This window comes from Acanthaster planci, linkage group LG06 (genome assembly GCF_054643075.1).
Source record: "Acanthaster planci isolate LZ-2023a linkage group LG06, COTS_SCS, whole genome shotgun sequence".
NCBI classification, from domain to species: Eukaryota; Metazoa; Echinodermata; class Asteroidea; order Valvatida; family Acanthasteridae; genus Acanthaster; species Acanthaster planci.
In genome coordinates this window covers 3,923,126-3,949,371 of record NC_141782.1, presented here as the reverse complement: position 1 = coordinate 3,949,371, position 26,246 = coordinate 3,923,126, and the positions used below count along the sequence as shown (strand labels likewise).

At 40.3% G+C, this 26,246-nt stretch overlaps 1 protein-coding gene across 4 annotated transcripts in view; it reads left to right on the top strand.

Moving 5' to 3' along the window:
* LOC110986091 (sodium/hydrogen exchanger 3-like) overlaps window positions 1-25,968 on the top strand; it is a 43,680-nt gene extending 17,712 nt beyond the window's left edge. For 2 of the 4 annotated variants that reach the window (XM_022247713.2, XM_087137923.1), the window contains exons 6-15: window positions 992-1,215; window positions 2,050-2,252; window positions 3,727-3,816; window positions 4,973-5,043; window positions 6,877-7,101; window positions 7,715-7,853; window positions 9,903-10,122; window positions 11,037-11,162; window positions 19,358-19,384; window positions 21,227-25,968. In XM_022247713.2, coding sequence (XP_022103405.2) covers window positions 992-1,215; window positions 2,050-2,252; window positions 3,727-3,816; window positions 4,973-5,043; window positions 6,877-7,101; window positions 7,715-7,853; window positions 9,903-10,122; window positions 11,037-11,162; window positions 19,358-19,384; window positions 21,227-21,597 — 1,696 coding nt within the window. In that variant the 3' untranslated portion in view covers window positions 21,598-25,968. Of the gene's footprint in view, window positions 1-991; window positions 1,216-2,049; window positions 2,253-3,726; window positions 3,817-4,972; window positions 5,044-6,876; window positions 7,102-7,714; window positions 7,854-9,902; window positions 10,123-11,036; window positions 11,163-17,186; window positions 17,223-19,357; window positions 19,385-21,226 lie in introns of all 4 variants that reach the window. The other 2 variants (XM_087137924.1, XM_022247714.2) reach the window with 2 other exon arrangements.
* The last annotated feature ends 278 nt before the right edge of the window (window positions 25,969-26,246 follow it).

The window sequence follows — 26,246 nt, the reverse complement described above, 5'->3', positions numbered from 1 at the left end:
GCCAGATTGTCCTTTTTTTTCTGTGCAATTTGCTCCCCAAATCAAGAATTGCATGTGACAGTGTACATGTACGTGCAGCTGAAACTGAAAGATGTGCAGGTAAACAATACATGTATGTACATGTACATGTACATGTGTGGCCTGTACAAATGGTTCCTTTGTCAATGCCCCATGCATCTACCGTTACCAATACCTTGTGAATTTTCACATGTAGGAGGTTCTTGATGTGGATAAACCATCAGTTCATCTATGACTAGTGAGAGAAATACATTGATCTGTGTGGTCATTTGAGTTTGAATATCATGCTCATAGGTACATGCGCATCACTGATAAATGACATTTGGTTACATGATCTCCAAAACACACTGTACTGTAGCTTGTGAAATTTCTTATCTTCGTAGACTGATTGAAAATGTCGTCAGACCAGCCATATAGAGGCAGTCAGTGTTTTGCATGAACTGCCTACCAGTAACTGCCAGCAAGTAAAGTGTAAATACTGAACTGATGCTGGCACATACATGTATGTAAACCACACAGACCTTGAGAAAAAATAAAAGCAAATCTATAATTGGAATATTAAACACTGACAGCAAACCCCATGTCAGTACATGTGTGTAATTGGGGTAGAAAAGGCCACTACTGGGCCATTTGAATCCAGTGATATGCCGTATAGTGAAAGTACCTGTTTAGTGCTGACAGAGCTAGACTGGTGATTGTTGCGGTTTTCCAGAATTTTCTCAGAATTTCACTGAGTGAAATTCTACTAAGTCAAACAGGGCCAAACATGATACATAACAAATCAATGGGGGAAATATACCACATAATATATACACGTACACGTGGGTCTCCAGCCAACATGGCACCGATGTTAGGGGAAAAGTCAATCAATGCCATGAGCAAATCTGAACTAGATGGTGTAATGTTTTTGTTTTTGGATTACCCACCATGGATTGTGCGCTATGAAAGCTTGTAATTCATTCTTATATTGCAGAATCGTCTTCTGTGCTATCTTCATGAAGCCCTATGTAGAGTCCAACATCTCACAGAAATCACACACCACTATCAAATACTTTCTGAAAATGATGAGCAGCATCAGTGAGACTATCATCTTCATCTTCCTGGGTGTCACCACACTGGTGGACCTGTCTCAACATCGGTGGAACACAATCTTTGTGCTCTTCACTCTCATATTTTGCCTACTTTACAGAAGCATCGGTAAGCTGAACTAGGCATGGTCCCATTGGCTTTTCTCTTCTGTGCCCTTGTAGAAACTTAATGTACTGCTATTCCCTGTAAAGTTCCATGCAATTCTCTATGCATGGTTGTGGCATAACGCCCACATGCAAAGTTTATCTTTGTTCATCACTAAAAGTAGTTACATGTAGCTACCATGCTGCTCTAGTTTCTTTTATGCAACAATCATTTCCTCAATTTCTTCCCTGTTACCCAAACTTTACTGGTAAAACAAATCTGGACAGGTCACCAGTTCTGTAAATAGGACTTATCAGGGGCTCAGTGAAACTGCCCTGGCCATGGTCTGTATGTTCAGTTGCTAGTTGCTACAATCTCGATTTAAAGTAACATTTACATGTAGGCCTAGGTCAATTATCCGGGTGTTCCGATTAGACTTAAAAAGTTTTGTAATTCTTCTGATCAGCTGAGGTAGTTTCACAAGAAAAATTCCAATATGTTGGAACATAGATTAACACATTCAGATATGCATGAATGCATGCATGTTGGACATATATTACATGTAAGTCATGGCCGTGATTGGTTATATACGTGCTGTTCTGTTCCACTGTACCAATTGTCTAATTGTCTGGCTCTTGCAAGTACACACATGTAGAGTTTGCCACCTATGTGTGTTTTTCTTACTGGCTGTTTTTAAACTCTGCGGAGTAAGAGGTACATATTTATAGGCTGTGTTATGACTACAGCTGAGGGCGCTATGTGGTATAAAAACCAAATAATAAATACTATATCGAAGAAATTGCATCACCACAACAGACAGTGCAACAGTGGTGTAATCCAAACTCCTGTGCCCTGCAGGAGTGATTATTCAAACCTGGGTTGCCAACACCTTTCGCCTGGCTCACATCTGCAAGACGGAGCAGTTCATCATGGCCTACGGTGGGCTGCGGGGGGCCATTGCCTTCTCACTGGTTGCCTTACTGTGCAAGGAGACAGTGCTGAGCAAAGCCATTCTCTTCACAACTTGCATCGTGGTGATCATGTTCACTGTCTTTATTCAGGTAAGAGGTGGGAACCTGCAATACTTGTAAGTAGGAGGAAGTTCATATTTCTTGCTAACTTTGGAAACAAATAGGGGAATGTTATAGGGGAAGAAAATAAAATAAAAGACCACAAAGTTGGGATTTTAAGTTGTAACTGTTATATCACGTTGTGGCCGATTAAGTCACAAAGATATCATTTACATCATGTAAGGGTAAAGTAGAAATGTGTGTTGCTTTCTTTATTCACTTTCTGAAGAATGTCAACATGCAGTGTGCTCATCCATCAGAACCTTGTCAATCATTAAGATGTTAATGTTGAATAAATTATCTGAAATACGCGCTTACAATAAATACCCAAAATGAACTTGCCGTATTAACCTTTCCAAGTACCCATCCCCCAATAATCAGAAACTAATGCTCATCACATTTTGAGATTTATTTTGTTATTGTTGTAACTTTATGCCCAAATGTTTGTATCCTGCTGTATTTGATAGTTCAGTGTATCAAATCACATGAGAGAGATAACCTTGTCATTAAAACACATGCTGGTCGTATTTGAAAGCTTATTGTTCAGAAAGAATTCAAGGAAGTATTTTCAAAAAGAGTAGGACTGTCCCAGAACAAACACAGCCCCTTTGAATCATTGGAAGAAGAGCTGCATTTTTACCTTGACTTGTGCCAACAGTGTATTTCTTTTATGTATTATTCCATGAGACTTGGTGTAAATGTACTTGACAACCCCTGGGGTCCCAAGAAGTCAACACTATTAGGCTTCTCTATCTGCTTTAGTCAAACAAATGTCCAAATACCACTTGCACACCCAAAACCATTGCCGGGAACTCAACCGGCTTTTCCTCTTTCATTTGGGGTCAGGAGTTCCTTACGTGGGGTCATTCTTTATCATTGGTGTAATCATGTTGAAAATGATACTGTGAAGACCACAATTTACTTGGCCTCTTGCCAAGCTCAGTTTATCCAAATTGAAGATTCTTGAGGAGGAATACTTTATGTGCATGTACATGGTGAATGCATTTTTACTCTCATCAGATTTGTTTCACCTGGTACCTACCGTACAAGAACACTTTTTAAAAGGAAAAACCATTGTGGGGTTCCCAAAAGGTTGGGTAAACTTCTCATCTCTAATCAGAATTTCCATTTTGGAGGATTTTGTTTTCATTACGCATTTATATCTCCTTTTAAGTGCTCTACTGCAATCGTTACTGTGCACTTTGCAAGGTTGGTTTACTTTGCACCTTGCTAATCTGATAACATTTCCCTCTTGAACTTTCTAAATGGTAAGCTTGAGAATTTGTAACAGTGATGTTCAGAGTTAACTAGAACGTCACTTTCTGTGCATTTTCGGGTAAAAATTTAGCAACAGCAAAGTTCTTGACCTCAAAAGGTGCATCAAGTGCAGAGATGCACCTTCCGGGGGCATGAAAGATCAGCTGTGAATATTCTAGAGTTTTCTTCCGTTTTTCCCCACAAATAGGGAACTACCATCAAACCACTTGTGAACAAACTGAAAGTCAGGAAGGCAACCAAGCACAAGCCCTCCATGAATGAGGAAATATTTGGGCGGGTAAGTCAGTGTTGACAAAGGACTTCAAATTGGATTACTCTCTGTGTAGGACCTGCGTAGATGCATTGGTATCGTGTTTGGATCCAGGTTCTTGATAGATTGTTGAGAGGATGTGCATGTTTTGTAACCTGTGAATGTAATAGGTGTGACATTTGGCAGACCACTGGTATATCCTGTCTGAGAAGTTTTGATTGCAAGGTAAACAGGGCTTTTGTACAAGGAAGTTGCCACATACACCCACGGGTACCGGATACCACCATGGTGAGAGAGGTCAATGTGAGGATTTTACAAAAAAGATACACTTCACCAAATGTTGCTTTGTCATGGCAGTTTGAGAACAGAATTTTTGGAGAAACAAACTAAGATACAGTACACTGCATGTACAGTATTGGTCCACATCCCTGCAATCTTAGCCGTGGTCGTGGTTGAACTAGTACACACTTAATAGACCCACATTAAGGCTTTGAGGATCTACTTAATTTGTCATTTAAAAGAATTGACTTATTTCACAATTATCTGCATAATTAATCTTGAAAAAAAGCACCGGTACATCTTGAAATTTATGAGTACACATGTGGAGATCAAAAACTTGTGGAGATCAGATGCATGTGGAGATCAAAAACTTGAGAAAGTTTCAGCAGGTTGGGGCCTAGAAAGCTTTAAACTCACAGCCTCTGTGACATTGTGCCCACTGCATTTAATCTTTTCTTAATTTTACTGTAAAAATGCAAAAGCTAGTCAGCCGTCCCCTCCCCCCAAGTCAGTTCTAGAATGTGCCTGACCTTTTTGTCAGAGCTTTTTAGCGGCACATGTTGATGCACTTTGTGTATAAATGCACATTGCTATTTACCCATAAAATTTCTTGAATGAGGCAGATCCTGTGTCATAGTCATCAGGGTAATCTCTTCAGCCCTGTCACCGGCATTTGATGGGGGGGGGTACAGGACCAGTTAGGGTGGTACATCACAAGAACAGAAGTTTTATGCTTAGGAGATTTTGCCAAGGGGGGCAGATGCTCGTCAAGGGAGCCCAGCCCCTCTGAGCCCCCAATGCTATGGACCTGAACTTCTCGATGAAACACTGAATGTTGTGGATCAAATCCACTACCCAGCATTCTTTGGTCACTTGTTTGCTCCTTTCTGTTCTGTTCCTGAAGCTTGGGGACCATCTCATGGTTGGCATTGAAGAGATTCTAGGCCAATACGGACACCATCACTGGCGAGACAAGTATGTACATAACAGCTTCTGCATTTTATGTTACCTTAGATGAGCTCCTCCATTGCTGTTTTTTTATTTGAATTTGGAGAGCCGTCATCCAAGAAATATAACCTCAGTGATCCATCAGATTGAATTGCAATTTTCTCAAATGTCAGTTGAACAATTAGCCAGAACATGGAAAGCGCATAATTATAAAAATAGCATAAAATGTATATTGGGAAGAGACACACTACTTTATTCTATTCCTTGAGCATGGAATGAAATATAATATACAAATGTCAAGTGATTGTTTTACACTTGATTTGTGGATATCTACATCACAGCTAGGGAGGCCGCACCTCCCTATTTTTGTTTGTTTTTCTTTTGACACACCTGTTCCTTTTTTCCTCTTATTTTTTTTGTTCACAACTGGCTATCTGTTAGCAAAAAAGACAGAACTCATCACTATACAAATATACCTTACCGGTGTATTTGGCTTTCCGTCCTTGCTTACAATGCAGCACTTACAGCATGCCTGACTCTTTGGTCCCACACAGTGGAGTTTGCTGCTAACATAATGATAACTGTACCTGAAAACAATGAAATCAACATCATTGGACTGATTCTACATCTGTTCACGGAGGCATGACTTTGGTTTTCATTGATTTATTAAAAAAAATTTTTTATGGTGGTGTGCATGAAGGTTTGAATTTTTCACAGGGGCAAGGCCAGGGGCTGGGGTGGGGTGTGGTCAAGTACAGTCCCAAAAGAACTGGTATCCAAATGGTATTTAAGGCAAAGTGCCAACTGTTTATGGTTCCCTGAAAAACTTGCATCCATCATAAGTGAGGAAGGAAAACATCCTCAAAAATGAAAAAAAAGGGCAAAGTAAAATGGTAATTGTAACCTTTGGTGAAGCAGAACTTTGCTCATGTTCTTTGCTGATAAATGAACAATTTATTAGACCTTCAGTCAATTTGTGTTTGTGTAATGCTACCGATGAATGACACATGCAAGCAGTTTTTGCAGTTATGTACAAGACATGAAAGTTGAATCAAGGCCCTTTTTTGGGGGGACCATATTGTCACTTTTGTTATTGTTGTGGTCACACAACACCATGTATTTTTTACTCAGTTGGTGGAAACTGTTGGAAATAGTGGTGAGTAAACAAAAGCATGTCTGCATTGGTTTTTTATCCCAAGCATTAATGTTAAAGTTTCCTGGTTACATGGAATACATTAAACCAATTGTCATTGTAGGTCGACAGTAAGTGCCCAGAGGCACAGCACCAGACTAATGTATTGAATGCCTGAGTTTATTGATTGGCCTTATGATCTATGCATGGATAGTGAATCCCATCAGTGTTTATTCTATCTTTGTTTGTTGCAAGATGGCACGCAGAGCTCCATGGTTCATTAATTTTCTTCCCCCAAATTACTTGGCTATTTGGAAAAATGAAATAGTTTTGTCATTGTGATCGTATTGATTTCAATAAAGAGGGGACATTTTTATTTGTCAACTTCCTCAGCCTTTCTGTGAGGAAATATTTTTTTCCTTGGGATATGTATGAGTTTACCTTTCCTAATTGACCACTCCTCATACCTGAAACTATCTTGTTTTTCCAATTTTTGGGGGGTCCCAGTCTTGAAAACTAAGTAGAAAACAGTCACGTCTAAAAGTAAAATTCTTGCTGTACTGTAAATGGCGGGTATTGAAATGTTGAAATTCCTCCCTGTTTATTGGCATGAAAACTGCTATTTTTTCTCATCAGATGTCATTAAGGATTGTTAGTTTTTTGCTCACACATAAGTTGTGCTTTTTTCACTCTGCTTTTTATCCTTTCCCCCTTGTCTTTGTTCACAGATGGGAGCACTTTAACATGAGGTTTGTTGAGCCCGTTCTACTGCGTGAACGGAAAGTGGGTGACCCCAAAATCTTAGAAGTCTTTAGTAAACTGAACGAGAAAGATGCCAAAGAATACATTAAATGCCATGGCTCCTTTGCCCTTCCTATTGACCAGTCCATGTCCAACATGCTACGTACTCAGTCATCGGATATGCTCTCTACGACCGGCTCAGTGCCTTTCAGGTAGGAGGTGTTAACTACTCATCAAGTCATTTCTTCCAAGTCATTCGTGAAGCCTCTAAAATCTACATCCAGGCTGGTTCTTACTCTGTGTGGAAGCTAATGTGGACTCAATTTTGTGATGTCAGATCAAATATTTACACTTGAAATTGGCAAAAGTTCACTGCAGATGTGTTTTAACATCAAATTTGCTTCGTGTTCACCAGAAGTGTGAACTGGCCTTCACTGTGTTATAGGTCTGGGAAGCATTCTTTGCACTGAGAATTGGGACGTGAACCATAACAGTACTCAGTACCCAAATAGCTAAAGGATTGAAGACTCCGGTTAAAAGTAGTGTATAACATTAGCTTTTTGTTGTATTTCTTCAAAATTGACCGATGTGAGTGATGTGCTGTGGTTTATTTACTTGTTTCATGTTTTGAATTCATTGTTTTGAGAACAATCAAGAGTTCACGCTGGCATGCCTCTCAAGTAAAAGGGTTTATTGTTTTCTTTTAATAATTTGATACCACATCTGATGTTCTAATGCCCGTAGTGCTGAAAATTTAAAAAGTTTCCATTTGCCCATTTCTTCATGGAATTTCAGAGTAATACTAGTGTTGTTGTTTTTGTACAGTGGACTGCCTGTAAATGACAGCATCCCGTGCCTGGATATGCATCAAGTTGAAACCAATGTTTCCCGTAAACTTGTGCACGCGTCGTCCTCACACCATCTTGACCTGCTAGCAGACAATATGTACAAACCACAGAGACGCGTAAGATTTTCAGTGTTGATTTTGATGTCAGTCATTTGAATAACGTTTTCAGTCAGGGGAAGTTGTGATACCAGTTACTGTTAACCACTTGCTGCCAGGTGGATTTTTCTTGAGCAAGACAAGATGCCGGGTCCTTTTCAAGATTTTCTGTTTTCAAAATTCTTGAAAAATTCATCATTTCATTTAATGGATGTTTATACCTACATGAAGGACTCTTTGGGCACTACTCTAAAGCTGACAGTTAACCTTCATTGACTTTTGAATATTTCAGCCAGGCCTACATCCTTGGAAAAAGAGCCCAGATTGTGCGATGTTACGGAAGACTCTTTTGTTTCTGAAACCGGCACAGTGCACTGCTGACTTCTTTTCAATAGGGGCCAGATTAGCATGCAGCGGTGCTGTGTGGTTCATCGCTGCGGTGGTGGAGAGCTTTTGTCCCCGGTGGTAATCCGCTCGCTCTAAATGCCTCAAACCGTATACTGGTATACTGTTTCAAAACAATGCTGGATTATCTCCACTAGTGAGAGCGAAAAAATGTCAGTAATTCCCAGCAGCTCAGTCTTTTGTGCTGAGCACGGTCTTTTGTTATAAGGCCCTGTTTCTTTTGTCCCAGTTCCTGGCTCGCCGGTTCTGCATCTAAAGCCTACGTACTCGAAAACGGGTCACCCGGCAGGAAGTGGTTAAACCTCTGCCTCAGATACTGTTGTTTTTTTTTTGGCCCAGAATGATAACGTGACTTGACGATGAAAATACAAAAACTAAACGTGCTATCCTCACTGCTGGACATCACACATCAGTGATATCACATCGTGATACAGACTAGTCCCCGTCCCACAGTCCATACCATAATGCAGGGACTGCTAACCAGACTATTCATTGGCACCTCTGCAACTTTCACCATACAATTGATCATAGTGAACTCCAGTGGGAGAAGGGAACTTGGCATACGATGTGATCCGCTGTTGGAATGCTGCAATTTTGTTTGTCTTTTCATTTGAAGTTAATTTCTTCAAAGAATGTCCTTAACATAATTTCTACTGAGCTGAAGACACGAAAATGTTACTTATTTAGGTAAAGATATTGTTTTCAAGCAATACAAGTGTGTCCAAGAGTACACTGAATCCGCATAAATTGGACCACTTTCTGTGCAGCAGTGGACTGATGAGCCACTCCATTTTTTGATTTGATGGAAGTGTTTTTTTCTAATGAAAGAATATTATTTTATTGCTGTATTTGAAAATAAGCATTTCGAGGTGGTAAACATAGCTTTTTTGATCCAACATTTGAAAACCATTTTGTGAGAACACAAAAGCTGGCTCAGATTGTGCATTTACCATCAAATGTCCATGTTTTTTAGCTTTTTTCCTCTAACCAATTCAATATTTGGCATGGAACTTGGTACTCAAACAAGTACAAACTACAGCACTGTGGTAAAGCCGCTGCCTGTGAGTGTGATTCTTAGCAGGTAGCAGTTTCTTGGAGCTGAAGTGCCGAATTTATATGCTTAATAGCAACACATTACCTGACCAAATGCCAAGTAAAGTACATGTACATGTATGTTGCTTAGCAGCAACAGGTTACCAGCAGAAATTGTATGCAAGGGCTTGTTGCCTTTGATCCAGGGGTAAAGTGCACAGAGCTGTCAAAACAGACTTTAAGTTAAAAAATATGGGCCATGTCTGAATCACTTGAACCACAAGCCTTCTCCTGCATAATTTCAAGATGCTGCCTAATACTTTAGACATGGTCATATTTTGCTTTTCAAACACAGGCTGCCTGTCAGATATTCAAATCATGTACGTATTTCTGGTGTGTCATCACTGGTTCCAAATGATTAGTTGATTTATAAATTTGATGAGCAATCATTTCTGCAAAGCAATTCCATGAAATTGTGGCTTTGACTGAGCTGATATTCTGCACCTGTTTGGGAGTATTTTGGGCTTGTTAGTAGGTCTGTAGCATTGGGTTGTGTTGGTCTTCTGTTGAATCAAATAGGAAGGATTTGGAGGGGAGAAATATTCAATTGGAATTTTGTGTGTGTCTCTGCAGCACACTCACCGTAGGTCACGCAACATGGACAGTGATATCCAGGAGCCTTCTCACTTGATGCACCGGAGCCTGAGGATCCAACTGCGACGCATGTCCCACAAGCATAACACAAAACACAAGAGCAACCCACTGCTTAGCTTGGCATTGCATAACAGTGCCAGCGAGAGGCAGATCGCCATGCGTCATCATCAGCCGGAACAGAACCACAACAAAGAACCAGGTGGGTTTTGTCTGTGAGCTGGGAATTGAGTTGCACGCCTGCTCTGCTGAAAATAGTCCAAATTTCTCCGGGCTGGACAGACTTCATCGTACACTCCAAGCGGGTGCGAGAGAGGCCGTGTATTTTACATAGCAGTGATGGCCTTTTGGTGGGAACTCCCTGCGTGCGTGCGCAGGTTTATGGGGGCATTTTGAGCAGAATACACTGAGCGTGTACGACCAATTTATGTTTGAATGGATGGTCTTTGCTGAAAAACTTCTCACCAACCTGTCTCTTTTTTTGTTGGTGAGGGTACACTCCAGCTTAGGATGGATTAGGTTGCTCCTTCTTTTGGCAACTCATTGCTGTACAAAACCACCGTACCGAACATGGCAGGGTTGGTGCAGAATGTTTGGTATAGTTGTCATTCAGTGTTCCAATTTTCAGTGGCTGATGCACCGATTGCCAGCTCCACCTCATTCAAACGTTTGGTGTCCTGAGGATCTTACTTCCAACACCAAAAAATGATTAATATTACTAAAATTGGTGCATTTTCTTCATCATATATGTTTATTCTCCTCCATATTTCATCATTTGGTTGCTTCAATGGCAGTCAAATCGTGAAATAAAATCAAGTTTTTCTTGTGGGTTCCCTGACTCATTGCTTAAAAGTCCCGTTTGATGTGCAGTACAGTTACACTGATTCCTGTTGCTGAAATGTAACTATAATAGATGTGCCAGAAATAAGGGAATTTGTCATTCATTGTCGACATGCAGCTCTTCCTCATTTTAGCTGGTATTCACATCTTTTAATTCTCTCGTATGCCATTACAAAATGAAAAAACCTGTACAAAATCTCTTGCAGTGGTGGATTTCCTTTTTTTTTTTAATTCCTGTTACATGCCTGACATTTTTGTATTCTCAATACACTGCAGAAAACCTTCCAGCATCTGACGAACACCCTGCAGTAGTTATCACTACAGAAGAGCCTGAGGACGAGGACCAGGGGATCACATTCAGTGCCAGGGAAAGCTCTGATGCACCAGACGTTGGCACAGACAGTAAGTAAGAATTTTCATAAAACTAAGACCTCTGGCAGGCCAGTTTCAAGGAGCTGTGACATGCATCATGCATATTTGCCAGTCAAAAAGCTGTGCAAAGTATAAACTAATTATCCAGGGACAGCAGTAGATTCTTTGCTTTCTATATTGGAAAGTCCAGAAATTGGGGGTCCAAAAGTGTGACATTTTTGTGTCGGTGTTACATCTGACCTTTGTTATTTGACATGGAAATATCACCAAAATTGATTTCAAACTAGTACTATTTGTTTAGCAGGTGATTTGCATTAATTCATTACTCTTGGAAATAAGAAAATGTGTTTTGAACTTACAAAATCATATGTCAGATGTGACAGGGACACGAAAAAAACTGGACCCCTAATTTCTGGAATTACCCACATCACATCTTCCTCAGCCCTTTGCAGTTGTCTGTCTCTGTTTGTCAGGCAGCCATGTCTGAAACAATTTTGTGATTTATTTGCATCGCTGCAAGCGTGAGGGCGCAAGAGGGCATCAGTTTAAAATCAGGTTGCTTCACGGTCGCACACGTTTTGTGTCAGCTCCGGTTATGCTCATGTCATTTCCATGATCCTGCTATTAAAATTGGTCAGCTTGCTGCAAGTTTTAAATGGAAACGCCCAGGAAAGGCTTCGTGGATGATGTTACTGGTTCATTTTCTCACCATGATGGAGTTGGTGCAAGAGGGAAGTTTTATTTAAATCCAGTAAGAACAGGTAGGAGATATCCAAACCCCATTTTAGTCTTTGAAATTCGAACGCCCAGGGAGCAAGGCATTTAGACCATGGTTAAATCTCCTTCCATCTCCTTGGGGCATTTTAGTATTTACAAGGAAATGTTCTTCAGGTTTTATTCATTTGGCTTGCTATTTGCCTTCTGTGATGAGGAGAGTGGCTGTAAAGATCGGTGGGCGCGGCGCTGTCAGCGGTCCGACAAATACAACCTTATATTTCAGTGAATATTGACTCTGTGTATGTCCATGTGCATGTATGTTTTTTTATCACATACCAGGCTGGGGGCATTGCTAATATAAACCCCCCAGCATAGAGGAACCCGCCACCCAAGCCGAGATTACATTTGTCGTGAAGCAACGAGTAGTATCAAAATTGACTGTAATAGCCCTATGTGTACAGGCCTTCAGTGGCCCAACAGAGTTCGGCAAGTTGTGCTGGGCACCACAGCAGACCTATCAAAGACAACATAAACACATTTTCCATGGTTCACTTTATTATGAGATGACCCTGTTTAATGACTAGTTATGTAAAGATGATTCATGCTATGTAAAGATAATTCATGTTATGTATAAAACATCACACGAAGTGAAGGACTGGGTCGGGATTACCCCCAACGGTGCTCCTCGACTCCAAGATGGATGGATTTAGAGAAAATGGCAGGAAAAGTTCAGGCCGAATAAGGTCTCTGGTGGAACGCCTTTATTTTGGAGGGCATATTTAGCTTTTGCCGCTGACACGATAACAAACACGGAATGTAGACCTAAAGGGCTAGGGTTTGCAGCCTTTACAGGCTCAGTGAAGGAGCATTTCAACCATTTTGCTTGATTAGAATAGTGCATTTGCATAGGTACAGAGTAGCAAGGTCAGCCAGCGTCATTGTGTGCTTTCCTTAGGTATTATTTTGCATTGAATTCGTTGTCTGGTCTATGGCAGGTGCTTTTCTGAGTCACAATCATGATAGGAGGTTGCACAATCCTTTGGTTTGTTTCTTGCTTTGACCAAGGACTAAGGAACGTATAGGACAAAAAGTTGTTTTGTTGTTTAATTGATTTATGCCACGCACATGTGCTTGCAGCCTTATCTGGGCTTCCTGAACAAGTACATACATGCAGCTTATGCTTAAACTCAAATCCATCAAATTCCTCAGTTTGCTAGGGCCTTCAGTCTTCAGTGACATTGTTGCAAGCAGGGTTTAATTGCCATACATGCCATTTTATGATGATCGGTTTGGGGCCCATTGGAGTGGGAAGACTTTCATGTAGACATCTGGGAAAGCCTCAGTGCAATACTTTATGAAGATGGTCACCGGTTCATTACACTTGGAAAATCTTTTGAAAACACTGACACACATATGTGGATTAGTATTTTATGGTGTCAAGGCTGAACAATAATAATGGTGGATATGCGAGTGCAAGGGCATTTTCAATAGATAACTGGCCATGCATTGGTGGTAGACAGCCTTTAAGTGCTTAATGTTGTTATGCACAGTGGTTCTTAGCGTGAGCGGACATCGAGAAATACAAACGATTGGATTAGCTTAGTCGTAAATGCTCTGGCCAATTTTAGTATAGTTTTGACTAAGAAGCTATGATAAGTGGGGTATCATAAGGTAGCTCACAGTAAGAAGTTATTTGGTGACTAAATGAGGTCAGGAGAAATTCAGAAGACAGTAAGTGAGTTTGCGTTGTATGACTCAATAGCAAATTGTGGGCAATAGGCCTACGTGACCAGACCAGCCCCTCGATATTCAAAGAAGGATGACTCCAGGTAGGGTGTGCAACTTGCGGTGCAGACCCAATTTACAAAGTTTCAGTTTTGACATGGCAGTTACAAGGGGCTTTGCAAGCAATGGCCTCAAGAAACCTGGTTTTTTTGGACAGCTGTAGATATTTTCGTACTATATATGATAAAGCGATGACAGATCACAAATGCATATATTCGGAAATAAAATATGGTTATAAAAATTAATGGAAAATGTTGAAAATAAGATTAGGAAAGAAGTGGAGGAAGAGGAAAACATTATGACATTTCTTCTTATTTTAACAATCGTTGGAGGAGAAAGGGGATTGAGGCTCTAGACTATTTTGCAGTGTGGGAGAACATGTTTGTTCTTTTGGCTGCCCATAAAGAAGTGTAGCTAAGATTCATAAATAAAGCAAAGGTCTGTTTTGGCATACAGAGCAACGGGTATGCCAGTCGTGATATAAATCAACATGCCTTTCGACAAGATTCTAGAGATAAGACCGAAAGGAAGAAGTGAAGGCAGTGTTTCTGCAAGAAGTGGGCTTAAGGGGCGGATCCAGCTTCAGGTGTCAGGGGCAAATGCAACAGAGAAATGTGGTTTTGAACTCATTCAATATGATGTTGGGGACACAAATTAAAGTATTACTCTTGATGCCAACATCCTTACTTTTATTTGTTGATGTTTTTTCTTAGGGTTTCGTGGCTAATGTTTGATTGAAAGACACTGAAACACTTTCTTTCTCACTCACTTAGGATGGGTTCTGTGTAAAAAAAAGGGGAAAAGTTGAGATCACACTGATTGAGCCCTTACTGAATGTGTACAAGGAGTATAACGGACCGGTCGACCAGGCATAGGTGCAATGGAAGGCAATCTGGGCCCCGATGCTCATGGCCGGGGATGGTGATTGATCTATATCATAGCCAACTGTTTTAGCTTTATGCCTATTAAACAGTTTTAACAACCCCCCTCCCAAAAAAGGGAGTCTTAAAACAGTAACAAAAACCATAGAAATGGAAAATAAAAATGTATGTGTGTATGTGTATAATTATATTAAAGGGCGAGGAGCCCTCTGGCTATGAAAGTAATCAAAGATTCGCTCAGCAAAAAGGCAGGAGCAGGTGAGGAGTGAATGAGCCCCCTTAACCCAAGAGGGAGAGCAAACAAAGTTTGGCTCCGCGGAAAAGCCAGGAGCCTGAGGAAAAGGGGAATAAGCCCCTTGACTATAATACAGCAAAGATGACCTCGCCAAAGGAAAGGCTGGAGCAGGGAAAAGTCTTCGGGAAATCCCAGCAAAACTGGGAAATGCCGTCTAAAATGTTGGCTTCTCTTCCAAATCTCTGACTCCATTACTTTGAAGGTACTGGTTGAAAGGGGAATAAGCCCCTTGGCTGTTATAAGGCAAAGCAAAGATGGACTTGTCAAATGAAAGACTGAAGCATAGAAAAGTCAGAAAAAAGCCCACCAAAACTGGAAATGGCCTTTAAATGTTGGCTTCTCTTCCAAATCTGTGACTCCATTACTTTGAAGGTTCATGATAAGGGGAAAAAAAGGCAAAATTTAATAAGGGGAAGCAACAACATTTGAGCGTCATGCCGATAAATTATTTTTGGGGTCAATCTTAGTCAGGCCTTGGTAAAAGCCATTTTGCTGGTTACTGGCCTTGGTGCCATTCAGGGTGCATACACACAAACTGTGTTAGCAGTTCAAGCATTTGTGCCTTGGCTGTATCAAAGAAGGCAAAGAGTGGCTTGCCTAATGATGGACAGGAGCAAGGGAAAAGGGGAATGAGCCCCGTTTGCGGTGAAAGCATGCTTAGAATAGCTCAGCAGTTGACAGGAGCAAAATAAAATGGGAATGAGCCCTTAGAAATAGGTTTATGCAGGAAGAAGTTGCATTTGACATACAAGTCGGGCAGGGTGAGACGGGGGTGAGTGAGGGATGGGTGAGATATGGGGGAGCCTGGGCAGGAAAGCCTGGTTATACCCGCATTATAAAGGAGTAAAGGGACAGCAGGTTGAGGGGATCTGAAAGTTGGAGCGAAGAATCTTTCTGCTCATACTGAAGACTCTGGAGCCCGAATAAAGCGCCGCTGCAAATAGTTTACTAAGCTCGGTTTGAACATGAACACCAAAGATGACAGGTCATAGTTTTGGAGAGTGTATCAAACAAATGTGTGGGACCGATTAGCATCTAGTACTGCTGTGGTGCCATGCATGCATTCAGTCAAATTCACATTCTTTTTAAAAGGGGTGCCAAGTGCACATGTGGGTCTCAAGTGTGGAACATATGCGATGTGTAGGCGAGTAGGATGTTGAACTCCATATTACTTCTCATGATGAGAGTTTTCCTTACCAGTATTTTGTTGTCAAGGCATTTTGGGTATCATTTCAGAACGAAAACAGATGAAAAGATGTCATAAGCTGCAAGTGATGTTAATCTTTCTTAACCAAATCGCGCCGGGGGCATTTATCAATGTTGATGATGCTGGGACGGGATAATTTCATTTTTTTCTGTTTTCAAAATTCTTTAAAGATTCATATCTTCATTTACTGGACACTTGCACCAACACAAAGGACTGTCTGGTTTCTACTCCAATCTGACAGACAACATTTACTGACGCCGGAGTATTTCAGCCAGGCCTGCTACCTTGTAAAAAGAGCCCAAATTATGCGGTGTTAGGTAATTTTCTTTTGTTCAAACTGGCACAGTGCGCTGCTGACCTCTTTTCAATAGGGCCAGCTTAGCATGCAGCAGTACTGAGTGGCTCATCACTGTGGTGATGATGCACTTTTGTCCCCGGTGGTAATCCGCTCGCTCTAAATCCCCAAAACCGTGGTATACTGTTTCAAAACAAGGCTGGATTATCTCCACTACTGAGAGTGAAAAAATGTTGGTAATGCCCAGCAGCCTGGTCTTTTGTTTGGAGTATGGTCTTTTGTTACAAGGCCCTGTTCCCTTTGTCCGATTTTGGAGACCCCGGCCACATGTTTAAAGAATACATGTCCGGTACCGGCAACCCTGGCAGCAAGTGGTTAACACATTGTCATCTTCCTTATCCAGAAGTTAACCAATTGTGCATCTACTTGAAAGCGTCAATCAATGCCTTACCTACCAAAAAATCTCATAATTATTAACAGGAACACAGCCCTCACAAATCCTCTTAGTTTGCCGTATTTAATCCCTAGTTCCTCTCTCTTCATGAATTTGGAGTATTGAATTTTGAGCCAAAAAAAAATAACCCATAGTAACAGTTTCTTTCAACAATGACAATTGAGTCCCAGCTAATTCTGTAACTCCACCAATGAATACTTAGGAGTGATCAGGGGTGTGAGGATTCAGCTTTTTAGCTGATTTCAGCTTTTTTGTGTAGATGTTGGCCCTGAATTTCAGCTTCTTTGTAAACCGAGTGTGTACAAAATTATTGGGACTTTACGTATCAGCATTTTGCCAGCTGTTTTCAGCTTTAATTTTAAGTGGCCACTCACACCCCTGAGCGATATTCACCTGCAGAGATCCTCTTTTGCCCCACAGCTCTGCATAGATGTGCTCCTGATGAGGATGACGAATGTACGGTGATAAACAGGCATTTTATGTAAAATCAACTACTCTCTGAAAAACAGTCTAATGAAGAAGTGAACTAAAAAAAAGTTATTGCTCAATGTGGAATATCATTTGACGATTCTTTTTCTGATGAAAAAATCACTCAAATCATTACTTGTGAGTAACTTACCGGTTTGAGTGTTGCCCAGTGGGTGATTCCGAGTGTACAATGTATGTGAAAACAATGCTGCAGGCTACATAGGGGATTTGAACCCCGGACCCCTGGCTTAATTACTTGTAGGTAATAGTTGCGCAGATGTTTCCCATTGAGCTACTGAATTTTCCAGTTTCAAATATCACGATCAGAGACGCAGTTGCATTTTACAGCAAACACATCTTCTCATGAAACTTTGTCAGTTTGTGTTTCCCTGTGTGTAGATAGAAATGCAGAGGAACAGATTTGTCATGAAATATTTGTGTTCCTAGCCTAGATTCATTGCTGATTGTGTGTTAAAAGATAGGTGATGTTGATTTTTTTTCTGTGTGATTTCAATTTTTCTTTAGATTCATTTGAAGCTAGCTCAGGGTTTGCTGTGATTTGTGTGAATTTCTTCTTTCCCATCTTCATTGAAATCCCCACAGGACCTCTTGCATTTCACTCTTCTGTCTCCAGTAATGGCTTTCAAAATAGAGCATGGAATTCTCACTGAATGTGTGACTTTTTAATACAAAGTTAAAACCGATGCATAATTCTGACATAAGAGTGGACTGGGTTGATTGATACAGGCAATTGTTTACCCTTTTGCATGTCATGCTTCCACGTACTAAACATGCATCAGCATGTTTTGAAGCCACGGTACAAGTACAAGTCGTCTTAGACGGCTACCCTATTGATCAAGAACATGGAAACTCACCAAAGTTAATTAGCCAGTGAACAGTGCATGTTAATATCATGTAGTGGTAAACCACCTCTAAACTTTGAACAAACTTGGCTACTTATTTGGACAGTGAACCAGAAAAAAATGAATATGGTAATCCAAACTCCAATTAGATTAAAACATCAGGCTGATGTAAACAATTTGGGACGTAAGAAGAATATATTGCACTCACAATAGTATTGCCCTCATCTTTGACTCTTACAATATTGTCACAGCTTATGTAGTATATTCGTTTATGCCCCCAAAGCCATCTGATATATAATTGCTGAAAGTACGTCATTCGGTAACAAAATTTCTTCCTGCAAATCAGAATACCACCAGGGCATTCTGTGTGACCTGATGAGAAAGTCGTGACTGTGAAGTGATACAACTTTACTGTGCCTGAATTCTTTACAGTCACAAAGCCAAATTTTCAGCATAGGATGCTAGCAAACAAGCTTGAATGTTCCTTAATGAACATCACTTGTACCATACACCGTCTAAGTTATCTAGAGCATGTGTGTTGTGGTCATCATGTAGTCATTAGAATTTAGTATCTACATATACAGTGTCATTTCATTGTTTTATGACAGCTGACAGTCTGCAGGTTGCTCACAACTGTTGGACCATGAACTCAAAAACATGATCTCTTTATCTCTCACCCATTTAGTGTTTAAGATGTCAGAGTTTCTAGCCCATTAATATCATGAGTGAAATCACAAGTCACACTGACATGTCATTGAAAAGTTACGAACAAGTAACAGAGTGACTGCAAGACATGTGGCTGGACTTGACTTTCGTGATTTACAAGTGATTGACCTAACATGACTTGCAATGACTTGTGTTGTAACTGGATGACAAGTTTGGAAGGTAGGTAGTTAGTGCCATATAAGCCTACCAGAAGCTAACACCTGACTCAACAACTCTGTCGGAGATGGTTTCATTCCCAATCGTGGCGCTAAAGCCACTTAGTTTTACACAGGACTTGATCTGCCAATTTTGTATAAAGATGCCGGCAGATGCTGGCTGCCCAGTTTGGGGTCCTGGTAGATTTGAGACATTTTTAACTAGTTAAGGGTGAAGTAATTTTCACCCAAAATGTGCATTCCTGAAAAGTAACCCATTGCAGAGAGAAGGTACGATTTTCCTACCAAATTTGACTAACATTGTAGCATTTTCTTGTGTCACGTCTCATTGTTAGAATTCTAACCTCATGTATCCCGATTGTCTCATTTTTGGATTCAGATGTTGCATTATTACAAGTAATCCCAGGTATGGTATGAACTGAAATTCTGACAAGTGGCATCCCTGCTATCATTTTCCCTTCAATCATCAACCCTGTCGCCATGCTTTCATGGGCAAGAGTTTTGACCAATTAAAATAGAGATACTGCTTCCTACCACTGATCTCTACATAAAGACTTGATAGTGGATGCCCATACACGAACCATGCAACTTTAACATACATTTTGACCAATTGGCTCCTGGTCTTTCTAAGATGATCACCAATATTTGGTACAACTTCATGTGGTATTTTTCACGTAAACAAACCCTTATGGCAGTTTTTCTCGGCAATAAGTTAACAAAAATTTTTCATTTCAAAATAGAAATCTGCTCATCTGTGAAACATTTTTAAATTCCTTTTCAGCGAAACAGATCACATATAGAACACATTCGAAGCCTTTTGTGATGTGACAATCTTAAAACGCACAGCATATGTATGCTAATTAAATCAAAAGTACATTTACTGTGCTCACATGTAATCTAATGAGTGTATATACATAGTGCAGCACAGGCAACACGTATGTGCATGAATTTAAATATGGCAAGTCACATCCATTCTTTCCAAAGTGGCTTCAAGTGGATTACTTGTGTGGCTGTCCGTTTGCTATCCAGTCTTTATATAGAGATTTTTTTTCCTACTCCAACTTTCTGACTCAGTCTGGTGAGAAGGTGGCCTAAGACACAAAACTCACAAAGTGAACTTTTACATCAAGCTGGAAGCCCATGGTTTGATCTTTCATTCGGTGTATACTAGATCTTGATACCATGTACCCTATGAATCAAACTACTTGTTCATAATTTGGAGAAGTCAGTGAATTTGAGGAGATAAAACCTACTTAGTGATATTTGCAAATGTAAAGTTTTTTTCACTCTGAGAAGTTTTGTGCATATACCCTGAGAAACCAAAACATTGAAAAAATAGTGATGTTTTGTCAATAGAGCATTGATTTTGTTGCAGAGATCACTTCAAACCCTGTCCTTTAATTCATTTTTCAAAGAGGATTTTGAAATCAAACTTGTTGGTGATCACACAGTTGCTTATTTCACACTTTAACATCATTTGCTGTCTTTCGTCATGTTCATTGGTGACTCATTTTTCATTCACTTCAAACTAAGTTGAGAACATTGTTCAATGAATGTTAGCATGATGAAGAGTGTTGATTCCCCAGGAAAATAAATAAGAAATAATAATGTATCGTACGTCTTTCACAGAAAACTACTCTAGAGTTTTTCTGATGAGTGTTCCTCTTACTTGTAGGAATTGTTGAATAAGTGGTTACCTAGGCACTGCTGCTCGCATTTGCAAACTTAATCCTGAAAGGCTAACCCACTCATACATTTCAGAGATATAAGTTTTTGTCATAGATGTCTCATAGTGTGAAGTTCATGCCGTGGCTTCTTGAGAGTGTTTGACATTGAGATTTACAGTGAAAGGGCAATAATTTTGTGAAAATGTCATCAGTAAAAACCTACGTAGTTTGCACAATATGCAAAACATTTCTTCCTGTTTTGCTGCTAGGAATGTCTTGAAACCACACATAAGGTTTAACGGTCGTACACCATTCCATACACAGATTCATCATTGTTCACCTCTGATCTTCATGGTTTCCATCGAAGCTGGTGTATGGGGCACATCAAAGCTGATTTGTTGATGCCAGCTGATTTGTTGAAAAGCATGCCAGCTTGTAGTATAGATTGTTGTATTGCATGGCCCATCGTTTGACTTAATTGCTTGGTGACTTAATTGCTTGAATCTGCTTCAACCCATCCCCCGTGTCGTTTATATTTTCGCGTGCATGAAATTCAACTCAAGCTTTTTTTTAATGGGTAGAATCAACAGAGGAACTTATCCAGGCAGCCTGCGAGAAAACCTTGCCTTGGAAGACAGAAACTGACCCTGAGGTCTCTGTTCGTGCTGAGATGAATCCCCATCAGTTTGTCCCAGTGACACCTCCGACCCCTCGGAAGTTCCCCATAGCTCCACCCCTCGTGTCCAAGACGGAGAGCACTACTGATGATTCAGTGCCTCTGACTGCTACCGAGCTGTTGCCATGGAAGTCCAGTAGCGAGGTGTCATCCTCATTGCAAGGATCACAGGAAGCCAAGGGCACACAGGATGAAGACACCGAACCAGATTCAGGAGCAGATTGCATTGTTCAAGTTAAAACACAGGATGGAAAAAACAACGAAACAATACTTTAAAGTGAGGTACTGGCTGAATTTCACTCTTTTGTGTCTTCGCACTTGTAAGCATTTAAAGTATGGGAACTCACTCTGAAGAGAAAATCTGTAGTGATTGTACAGTGAAATACATGTACACCATTTGCAGTTTTAGAAAAAAAATTATGGAATAGAGGTCATTGTGGGCATTTGCAACGTTTTTGAGAGGGCTGCTGGAACATACTGAAGCACTCCCTTCCTTTGGTAGACACAAGGAGTGCATATCCCAGACCTGAAAGCAAATGGGATTGCCAATGGGTCAGTTTGTACATGTACCTGAAAGCAAAGGGGATGGCAAATGGGTCAGTTTGTACATGTACCTGAAAGCAAAGGGGATGGCAAATGGGTCAGTTTGTACATGTACCTGAAAGCAAAGGGGATTGCCAATGGGTCAGTTTGTACACGTACCTGAAAGCAAAGGGGATGGCAAATGGGTCAGTTTGGACATGTACCTGAAAGCAAAGGGGATGGCAAATGGGTCAGTTTGTACACGTACCTGAAAGCAAAGGGGATGGCCAATGGGTCAGTTTGTACACGTACCTGAAAGCAAAGGGGACGGCCAATGGGTCAGTTTGTACACGTACCTGAAAGCAAAGGGGATGGCAAATGGGTCGGTTTGTACATGTACCTGAAAGCAAAGGGGATTGTCAATGGGTCGGTTTGTACATGTACCTGAAAGCAAAGGGGATGGCCAATGGGTCAGTTTGTACACGTACCTGAAAGCAAAGGGGACGGCCAATGGGTCAGTTTGTACATGTACCTGAAAGCAAAGGGGATGGCAAATGGGTCAGTTTGTACACGTACCTGAAAGCAAAGGGGATGGCAAATGGGTCAGTTTGTACACGTACCTGAAAGCAAAGGGGATGGCAAATGGGTCAGTTTGGACATGTACCTGAAAGCAAAGGGGACGGCAAATGGGTCAGTTTGTACACGTACCTGAAAGCAAAGGGGATGGCCAATGGGTCAGTTTGTACACGTACCTGAAAGCAAAGGGGACGGCCAATGGGTCAGTTTGTACACGTACCTGAAAGCAAAGGGGATGGCAAATGGGTCGGTTTGTACATGTACCTGAAAGCAAAGGGGATGGCAAATGGGTCGGTTTGTACATGTACCTGAAAGCAAAGGGGATTGTCAATGGGTCGGTTTGTACATGTACCTGAAAGCAAAGGGGATGGCCAATGGGTCAGTTTGTACACGTACCTGAAAGCAAAGGGGACGGCCAATGGGTCAGTTTGTACATGTACCTGAAAGCAAAGGGGATTGTCAATGGGTCGGTTTGTACACGTACCTGAAAGCAAAGGGGATGGCCAATGGGTCAGTTTGTACACGTACCTGAAAGCAAAGGGGATTGCAAATGGGTCAGTTTGGACATGTACCTGAAAGCAAAGGGGACTGCAAATGGGTCAGTTTGGACATTTACCTGAAAGCAAAGGGGACGGCCAATGGGTCAGTTTGTACACGTACCTGAAAGCAAAGGGGATTGCCAATGGGTCAGTTTGTACACGTACCTGAAAGCAAAGGGGATTGCCAATGGGTCAGTTTGTACACGTACCTGAAAGCAAAGGGGATTGCCAATGGGTCAGTTTGTACACGTACCTGAAAGCAAAGGGGATTGCCAATGGGTCAGTTTGTACATGTACCTGAAAGCAAAGGGGATGGCCAATGGGCCAGTTTGTACACGTACTTGAAAGCAAAGGGGATTGCCAATGGGTCAGTTTGTACATGTACCTGAAAGCAAAGGGGATTGCAAATGGGTCAGTTTGTACATGTACCTGAAAGCAAAGGGGATTGCCAATGGGTCAGTTTGTACATGTACCTGAAAGCAAAGGGGATTGCAAATGGGTCAGTTTGTAGAAGTACCTGAAAGCAAAGGGGATTGCATGTGGTAAATTATTACATGTACAGATTCACTGTTACTCAGACTAAGGGCTCCAAATGAGGACCTGTTAAATTGTGAGTTCATAACCGCAATACAAAAGGCAGAAAACTTCAAATGATATTATGGTGTTGGTTTAGAGCATTGATGGTCAGTCTTTGATTAGCGTGGCCTCACTTACCGGGAAGACTGTCCTATGTGTGTAGTTGAGAACAACATACAAGTACATGGCATGTGCAGTATGGCATATTGCACAGTTCTCCCCAAGCAAGCCACTTTGCTATGAGGTTGCTTCTTGACAGTCAGGAGTAGACTTTATCAAGGCAGGTGTGGTTATATAGAATCAAGAGCTCTTAAGGCACACTAATGACATGTTACAAAACTCCGGAGGAAATTAACACCTCCCTAAATTGAAAAGAAAATATGTTGCACAAAAATCACTGTTTTGATTTTAGAATGTGCATTTCCTACTTGGAACAGTTAGGTCACAGTGGGACCCATTTTCCAAACCCTTTATCTGTCTTATGTCATCAAATTGTTTATTTCTGTGATACCTTTTCTGTCAGTACTAATGTGTTTGAACAGACTTGTCAAATATGGCTTAGTTTCTCTTGTGCCTCTTTCCTCGCTTGTGGGGACGTGCTGAGCACATGTGAGCTATTCCTGTATGGAATCACGTATGGTCTTCGCATCGTGTGCGCCAAATGCTTCAATGAGACCAATTGTAAAACTTCCTACTAGGCTGTCTCGTCTTTGCCGTTGAGGGTGCACTTCAACTCGGAGCGGATAATGCATTTTGTTTGTGGCATGGTTTGTAGTGTACTTTGTATTAGAGATCATAAATGTACTCAGATCGACACAGTATTTTCGTAGTGTTATTTAAAATTTTATATTTCAAAAAAGCATTATGGAGAGGTTCTTTCTTCTATTTATCAGTATAGATCAATCAGTTATTATTTAGAGATATATATAAGATATTTAGTTTTTGCTCACTTAACGTAAGTTGGCTTGGAAACTTGGAACCAGTTCTCGAACTCAGAACAATCGTCCTTTCTCTGGATGTTACTTTTGGTCATGATAACACTTTTTAGTGGGCTCTGAGTCAGGAGAGCTGCGTGTCTGACTTTAATTATGTGTCTCAGTCCTTTTGTTGAAGAACATTACATTTAATTGCATGTTTGGTGTATTTTCCATATTTCATTTGCTCTTCCTAAATACCAGAGTAACAACAAACATTGCCTTTGAGCTTGACATTTTTTTCAAAACTACTCTCATTATTAAATGTATATATTTTAATTTCAAAAGCAGTACTAAGAGTATATTTTCACAATGTGTTGCCTATGTAAGTATTGGATTTTTTCCAAAAAGTACTCCTGTGAGTTTTCTTTTCAGATGAAATGTTATCGTTTTTTTCTTACGGTCTAAGATTTGCTTTTCAGAAATGGTCCAAGATAATGGTTGTAAATGTTACTTCAACAGAGGGCATGGTTTCAATTCAACCATTTTGTTAAAATTCCTTTTTCAATAAAACCAGTAAAAAGAAACCTCAATTGTTTTAGGTGTTCCAAGCCCTCAACAAAATTAGACAAATAATAAGGCTTTGCTTCTGCTTTTTTTTCTGATGTAAAGAAGTGTGTGTTGTACTAGGTTCCACACCACCTACTGAAAAACGACATTTCACACTCCAGCGTGGAGAACCTTCCTAGCTTGTTCATTGTGGATTAACAGTTTCCCAACTCTCAAACAGCGTGTCCAAATTAGCCAATAGAAACACAGAGTAGTTGCTCATTTTCCAGTAATGAGAGCAACAGTATTGCCTTGGTATATGCATTGCATATTACAAGCAGAATCTTGCGCAATATGTCTTGTTAGGCTTTTTTTCATGAGAATTATAATAAATAGCACAAAATTGTGGGGACTAAAATACTCTGTTCTCAATACTGGAGAACAGATAATCTATTGACATACGACATGCTTGTGGATTTTTTTAATCGTTGTAGTTTCCTTATCTTTAAAAAAGAAATATATTTTTCTAGTATATAAAATTTATATGAAATGGAAGATAAAATTATGTAGATTATTGATGGAGTTAAACTTTGATGCATTTGGTGGAACTGTCTTTGAGACCAGGTTATAATACTGAACAGTGGTCTGTATATTTAGGGAATTTGTTTATTATACCCAACTGCAAATTTAAAAACACATAGTATCATTAAAAGGATTGTGAAATTTAAAGTATGCAGATATATTGTGAATTTAGTAAACGGCACATCAACGACACCGACTGTGTTCTGCATTTAATGCAGCAGCATTACTTGACAGAGTCAGTTTGGGGTGTCTGATTTCATAAATGAATTTTTGCAACTCAGAAAAAAAATTACAGTGTGTAAGCAAAGTACTATATTGAGATGTGAGAATAAAAGAGTTTTGAACTAGAGTAACAAAATTACAAACAAACAACTTTATATTTTAAACAATATTTCACCTTATATATCGTATGTTTCCTGATTGGTGTTTGTGTGTAACAGTGATATATTTCCCAATTCTTAGAAATCTTACAATTTACCAAGATTTGCCTAGAAATGATTATAATACACATGTTCTGTCTGATATGCAGGAGGCGTTTGTAAATAGCATGGTGAGATTAAAAAAAATTGAAAAAAACCTGTGGGAACTCTTTGTGCCTTCTTGAAGTAAAGATTCAAGACGCATTCAATTTCGTGTTATCCTGCACGGTATCGGAATAACAGAGCAT